The sequence below is a fragment of the Malus domestica genome, chromosome 09 (assembly GCF_042453785.1).
Source record: "Malus domestica chromosome 09, GDT2T_hap1".
In the NCBI taxonomy this organism is placed as follows: domain Eukaryota; kingdom Viridiplantae; phylum Streptophyta; class Magnoliopsida; order Rosales; family Rosaceae; genus Malus; species Malus domestica.
The window spans coordinates 11,810,403-11,817,647 of record NC_091669.1 but is presented as its reverse complement, the minus strand read 5'-3'; the positions used below and the strand labels follow the sequence as shown (position 1 = coordinate 11,817,647).

The window sequence follows — 7,245 nt, the reverse complement described above, 5'->3', positions numbered from 1 at the left end:
GTGGGAGCAGCAACCGCCATGACCAGAACGACCACGACCTCTACTGTTGCCTGGATAACCGTTGGTGCGAGGAGAAACGGTAGAGGTGTTGTTGTCGCTGGCATGGCCAGGGGAAGCACGATCAGCAACAAGAGCAATGCCAGAGGACAGAGAAAGAGAAGATATTGTCTTGATAAGGTGCTCCTCCTGAATCAGTAAGTCATAAAAGTCATCAAATGAAATAGAAGTACGAAGATGGAGAAAAGTTTTAAATGCCTTATATTCTTGCCCGAGACATGCAAGAATATACTCAATGAGTTCAGCCTCATTTAGGGCAGCACAAGTGGATGCAAGGGAGTCAAAGAGGCTTTTGCCGTGTAGGAGTACTCAGTGATAGGTTTCTCTGAATCGTGTTTCAAGGTGCGGATTTGATCACAAATGGTGAGGACAAGGGTCTTGAATGTCAAGGATATCTTGAAACTGAGAGCACCACAGAGGTAGTTTTGGCTATCCAAGGGAGTATTGATCATGTGAGAGATGAAGATGGTGGGAGGGAAGGGACAAGGTGATGGCGGTCATGGTGGAAGAAGAAGAATCAGAAGAAAGATCGCCAATAGCGGAGGTGTTAGAGGCAGCTGTGATCGAGGCCATAGGGGATCGAGTTTGATGAGTGTTAGCGAGGGTTAAGGCTGATACGAGTTAGAATTTGAGAATGGCAGAGGAAGGAAAAGTAGCGCAGAGAATAGGAGAGGCTATGTGTATTTGGATTAATTGACTCCATGATTGTTGTATTCTCATAGATTATACATATATACAACTAACTACGTAAAGTCATAGAAGGCAAGTAAATACAATAAAACAGTAAATAAAGGAAACGAGTGAATCGTGAAAAGCACGAGATCACGTTCTAATGACAGATTTATCTGCTTGATTTGCTGGAACTGTATTACTCTCTTCATATTCCATTGGCTCAATTCATGGAAATCCAAAAACTTCAACCGCCCACATTTCTTTCTCTCCCTTGAATGGCTCAGGTCTTCCGGTCCAGGTTTCGTCATAGCTTATGTAATTGGGTTTTGCCTTTAAAAGGCAAAAATGGTCCTTCAAAATAACAACTCGCGGGTAATTTGTTGCATGGTTGGTCGAGATTGGGGATTCGTTCGCAAGCACGCAAATGCAAGGTTTGCAACGGTGATCACTTTTTCAACAACATGATTTCCAGGAGGCGGGAGCCTCTTGTCTAAGATGTCGTTCAGTTTTATAGGTTCGGGTGTTGATGTTAATGACAATGACAAAAAATAGGAGAGGAGGTCTCCGGGATGCTTTCCCATGATCACTTCTAGTGCAACCACTCCAAAGCTATAAAGATCGCATTTCTCGTTCGTTTCCATGGTGTATGCTAACTCTGCAGAACAAAGAACAAGTCATGATGAGTAAAAGCAGGAAATAAGTACTTATGTTAAATGGAAGAATTCAGAAGATGAATACCTGGAGCACTGTATCCAAATGTGCCTGCAAACGAAGTCCAATTTGAAGTCTCAAGATTCAAGAGCTTAGCTGTACCAAAATCGGAGACATAAGCTCCATATTCCAAATCCAGCAAGATGTTCTTACTCGAAATGTCTCGATGTACTATCGGAGGTGAACAATCATGATGCATATAAGACAATGCATTAGCAACATCCTTGACAACATTCACCCTCTCGATCCATCCAAACTTAACCGCATGGTTTTCGTCGGTCAGTATGTTTTCCAGGCTTCCTCCTTCTATGTAATCGTACAACAAAAGAGGGTGCTGTGGATGCGAACAGAAACCATAAAGCTTCAAAATGTTTCTGTGACGAATCTCTGAAAGAGTACGAACCTCACTCTCGAAAGCCTTGAGGTTTGCCACTTCACTATCCTGCAGCATGTGAAGTTTCTTCACCGCAACAATCCGGCCTGTTGGCAGCTCAGCTTTAAAAACAGTTGCATTGCCTCCCACCCCCACACAATATTTGGAGTCGAATTCCTCTGTGGCTTCAATGATGTCTTCGTACTCAAGTCTTCCATCATAGCTCCAAACCGCAAACTGGTCTTCATTTAATTGCCTTTCCCGCCGACAGCAGACCACACAAAGAACCCCAGTTACCCCAAATGCAAAAAACAGGATGCTTAAAACAAGGAGTACAATGAAGATAACCGATTTGCTGCTCTTTTTCTCCCCTTTTGTTTCGGACGGGCAAACATTCAAACCGGTAGCATTGCCACACAAGCCTGTGTTATTCGCAAAAGCTAGAAACGAAGCCTCGTGGAATGCTTTGTTGTTGGGAAGAGGACCCTCCAAATGATTGTAAGATATGTCAACAACTGTCAAGCTCAACATGTTATCAAATGTAGATGGGATCGAACCAGAGAGCTCATTGTGGGAGAGATTCAAGACTTCCAACTTCATCAAATTCCCAAGCTGTGGTGGGATATCACTCATCAGTGAATTTTGGCTGAGATCAAGAACTTGAAGAGTGTTTATGCTCCTCATCTGAAGAGGAATGCTCTCACTAAATCTGTTTTTGCTCAAGTTCAAGTTCAACAACTCTGTGCACCCACCTAATTTCTCCGGAATTAGTCCACTAAAATCATTGGCTGCTAATTTAAGATGTTGTAGATTGGTTAGCATTCCAATCTCTGAGGGCACGCTGCCTGAAAGTTTGTTATCACCTAGGTTAAGGTCGAACAAGCTTGTCAACTTCCCTAGTTCCTTTGGGATTGTACCAGTGAGATTATTTGAAGATAGGTCGAGCACATTGAGCTGAACTGATCCCTCAAGCCGAGGTATCCCCCCGGAAATTATGTTGTTGCTGAGCCTCAAGCTTTGTAAACTTTGGCACTGCTCCCAGTTTTCTGAAAGCTCTCCATAGAATCTGTTGTAACTCAAATCGGCATAAGTTAATTTCGGATAAATGCCAAACTCTTGAGCTATGTTTGCTGTCAGCTGGTTCCTCTCAAGCCTCAGTCTAACTAAGCTGGTGCAGTTCCTCAAGCTTCTAGGCATGGGGGCTGTCAACTGATTGTTGTGTGCTGTAAACAATTCGAGTGCTCCGCTGATGCATATATCGTGGGGAATGCTGCCAGAAAAGTTGTTGTTACTCAACGCCAACCACTTTAAAAATGTAAAATTATTCAGTTCTGAAGGAAGAGAGCCATTGAGTTTGTTACCAACCAATCCCAAATGAGTAAGAAATTTGAGCTTTCCTACTTCAGGTGGGATATTTCCAATTAATTGATTTCCCATCAGATACAACTCCTTGAGGCTAATCAGGTTTCCGATTGCTTCTGGAATCGACCCCATGAGATTGTTATCTGCGACATTGATCGCACTAAGTGAATTCAGCATGCATATTTCTGTAGGGAGATTTCCAGAGAGATTGTTGTCTTTAAGGGACAGAATGGTTAAGTTGCCTAACATTCCAACTTCATTTGGAATGGACCCATTGATGTTGTTTCCAGAAAGATCAAGGATTTGAAGGCTTTTCAGAAACTCTATCTCCGATGGGATGGTTCCGAAAATCGCGTTGTGGCTTAAATTTAGGCTCATGAGACATGGGAATGCTGAGAAATTAAAAGCATGAAGTGTACCTCTTAAGCCAAAAAAAGTGAGGTTTATTTGTGTTATGCTTCCGAAACTGTTGCAAGAAATGCCATCCCAATTGCAATTGCTGTTTCCAATCCAGGAAGACAAAAGAGAGAGGCTGCTTGTATTGTTGTCAAGGCTAGCTTTCCATTTCAGAAGAGCTTCTGCTTCTTGGCCAACAACTTCTGCTTTTGCTACTGAATCTGAAGAAGCCAGCATAAGGAGGAGTATAACTGGAATGAGTTGAAAAGAATGCTGTGAAGAAACAGCTCTGGTGGAAAGTGCTTTTTCTTCTTGGAATGCCATGATTTTCGGTTGTGAGGAAGTCTTTATTTCTGGAAACAAGGAGATGGCTCAAGAAGACCATCTGCCTAATTAATTAGCTGGTTTGGCATTGAGGAAGAGTCAGGTGCTCTAATATATGAGCTTGTACACGCACCATGAGTTTATTAAATATATTTTTTTATATATGCCAACATGTAGGTAGTGATATGATTGAATTACATGTCTGCTAGTCATGAACTTATTATAACATACCAAGCCAAATACATACGTACATAGCTCAGTTGATGAAAAACATTTGTCTCATACTTGAAATCCCAAATTTAATTACTCCTTTCTCAATGACAATTGCATCAGAAACAAAAGGAAAACCCGTATTTCATTTTTTTTCTAACTTCTAAGTAGCAAAAAAAAAAAAAAGTAAATGACTTGTAATTTAAACGGTTATAAATATTTTTTCTTGCATCCGAGATCGTATATTTGATTTTCACTTTTCACTATTGTTTATTATATATGGCGCCACTGTATACTGTAGACAACGATTCCTTGGACGTCCATGTCCATGATTGATTATTTTATTATGTACGCGCAAGAAAACAAATTTATGTTCAACTTTCCAGTATAGTATTGGTGGTCCTGTGAATGCTGAGAAAAGCATGGACACAGACATCATATTCTCATTGGAAGACCTGATGTAGACCAAATTCGAATCCACCGGTGGCTTAAAATATCTGTGTTGGCTTTGAAAAAAGTAGAGAGCTGCAGCAGCCTCATCCTATAGAGGCAAAGATTAGGTTCAAATTTTAGCCGTCTACAAATGGATTTTTTCGTTTGACTTTATGTTAAATTACGTGCCAAATTCGAACTATCTGACTAATTCTAATCTTAAAATTTAGCATTACTTGCACCATCCAAGCTACTTCTCGATGAGTGTGAAAAGATTTCAAAGTTGATTTTATCATCAACACCACAGAAATTGCTTGGAAGTTTATTTTTTGCACATTCAACATGCACGCGAGCATGAGGAAGGGCTCTCATTTTTGACATCAGTAGACCAAAAAACATTCAAACCCGGCAGCAATATGTTACAGCATAACTGGAGATTGTACATGTCGGTTTTTAGAGACAAGTTCTATAAGTGAATCTTTAACAGGAGCATCAATGTGGTTGAACTCGTAAGGTCATCAAATAAGAAGTCATGTTGTTACGGGCGGAGTCAAATTACTAAAATGTGGGAAGAATTTGTGTGTTTGTGAGTAAGGCTAGAGAAAGTGTTCTGATTTAGGATAAGATTGGAGTGAATTTTTATGAGGAAAATTAAAGAATAAAAGCACTTTAAAATTGATAAGACAAAAGGACGCAACGGTAATTTACAAATTTCGTGTTCGAGCTCCGTTTTGGGCGCATAATACCTTCTTGAAAAGAGTGACGTCCTGTTCAAACATATTGTCTTGCTATGATCTTTGATAAATTTTAGCCTTCCGATGTTGTTTAGGCTTTCAAAAATTAGACATTTCGATTTCCGTCCAATTAATGTCAATTACTTTCGTTTTAATTCCTAAACCTTTTGAGTTGTCCAAATGTGTTGTAAACGGCTTATTTAAGTCGTGGCTGCTATCCGTTGTGATCATCAATTGAGAATTAAACAAAATAACCTTTGGGTTTTCTCTCAAACTGATGAATTCCAAAAAACTTGTTCTTCGAGGGTTTACATTCATATCCCTTCTACGTTTATGCTGCGTCAATTGGTATCAGAGCAGGGATTTGCCCAATAATAATAGCAATCAATCGTGGGAGAAACAATATCCTAAGCAACGTTGTTGGTAAGTGAGTACCAAATATTGAGGGGGGACAGATTATATTTTAATTAGTATGCCAAGCATATGCAATGACACCTTGGTCATTTAAGATTAAAAAAAAAAAAGCAGTTCACGAAAATATTATATAATCCAACATCAAACTTAATAGGTATTAATCATATAATTAGTGGCTGTGATGACACTCCTCATATTGTTGTCAAAGACTCAATCAATCTTAATTGTATTCCAAAACCCGAAATATAAGATTGATTCAAAGGGAATTAAATTACAATCTCAATATTATTCTCCAATATTACATTCCTATTATATTGTAGACCACTTAAGGTTGATTTATATTGGAATAAATCCAACAATTAGGGTTTTGCAAACATCTTTGGCAAAAAGGTCTTTCAAAATAACCACTCACGGGAAATTTGTTGCATGGTTGGTCGAGATTGTGGATTCGTCTGCAAGCATGCAAATGCAAGGTTTGCAACGGTGATCACTTTTTTTACAACATGATTTCCAGGAGGCGAGAGTTTCTTGTCTATGATGTTGTTCAGTTGTATAGGTTGGGGTGCTTTCCCATGATCACTTCTAGTGCTACCACTCCAAAGTTATAAACATCGCATTTCTTGTTTATTTCCATTGTGTATGGTAACTCTACAAAACAAAGACCAAATCGTGATGAGTAAAAGCAAGAAAGAAGTAATCATGTTAACTGGAAGAATTCAAGGAGAAATTAGTACCTGGAGCACTATATCCAAATGTGCCTGCAAACGAAGTCCAATTCGAAGTGTCAAGCTTCAAGAGCTTAGCAGTACCAAAATCGGAGACAAACTCTATATTCCAAATCCAGCAAAATGTTCTTACTCGAAATGTCTCGATGTACTATCGGAAGTGAACAATCATGATGCATATAAGATAATGCATTAGCAACATCCTTGACAACATTCACCCTCTTAATCCATCCAAACTTAACTGCATGGTTTTCGTTAGTCAGTATGTTTTCCAAGCTTCCTCCTTCTACAAAATCGTAAAACAAAAGAGTGTGCTGCGGATGCCAACAGAAACCATAAAGCTTTAAAATATTTCTGTGACGGATTTCTGTAAGAGCACGAACCTCACTCTCGAAAGCCTTGAGATTTGCCACTCCCCTGTCCTGCAGCATGTGAAGTTTCTTCACCGCAAGAATCCGGCATGTTGGGAGCTCAACTTTGTAAACACTTGCATTGCCTCCTACCCCCACACAATATTTGGAGTTGAATTCCTATGTGGCTTCAATGATGTCCTCATACTCAAGTCTTCCATCATTGCTCCAAACCGTAAAAGGGTCTTCATTTAATCGTGCTTTTCGCAGATAGCAGACCACGTAAAGAATCCCAGTTACAAAAATGCAAAAAACATGATGCCTAAAACAAGGAGTACAATGAACATAACCAATTTGCTGCTCTTTTTCTCCTTTCTTTTTTCATATGGGCAAACATTCAAACCAATGGAACTCTTTTTTGTTGGGAAGAAGACCCTTCAAATGATTGTATGATATGATAACATCTGTCAAGCTCAACATGTTAT

The 7,245-nt window shown here is 39.6% G+C and overlaps 1 protein-coding gene and 1 pseudogene across 2 annotated transcripts; both read right to left on the bottom strand.

The window, feature by feature from the left end:
• Nucleotides 1-740: 740 nt before the first annotated feature.
• On the bottom strand, nt 741-4,040 carry LOC103443203 (MDIS1-interacting receptor like kinase 2-like). 2 transcript variants are annotated; one of them, XM_008382003.4, is made up of 3 exons: nt 3,595-4,019; nt 1,468-3,318; nt 741-1,384 (listed from the first exon to the last, which is right to left on the bottom strand). In XM_008382003.4, exons 1-3 carry the CDS (start codon nt 3,893-3,895, stop codon nt 1,083-1,085), a joined length of 2,454 nt encoding a protein of 817 aa, XP_008380225.3. In that variant the 5' UTR covers nt 3,896-4,019; the 3' UTR covers nt 741-1,082. The 2 variants fall into 2 exon arrangements, with proteins under 2 accessions (XP_008380225.3, XP_008380224.3); XM_008382002.4 differs by having other exon boundaries at nt 1,468-4,040.
• Nucleotides 4,041-6,080: 2,040 nt separating this feature from the next.
• LOC114827118 (probable leucine-rich repeat receptor-like protein kinase At1g35710) lies at nt 6,081-6,935 on the bottom strand (annotated as a pseudogene).
• Between the last annotated feature and the right edge of the window lie 310 nt (nt 6,936-7,245).

Excerpts from the sequence above, each read along its gene's own strand:
- LOC103443203 (XM_008382002.4), bottom strand. The coding sequence starts at position 3,895 with ATGGCATTCCAAGAAGAAAAAGCACTTTCCACCAGAGCTGTTTCTTCA. Across the intron at positions 1,385-1,467 it reads ATTTGGATACAGTGCTCCAG|AGTTAGCATACACCATGGAA; the intron begins GTATTCATCTTC and ends TTTGTTCTGCAG.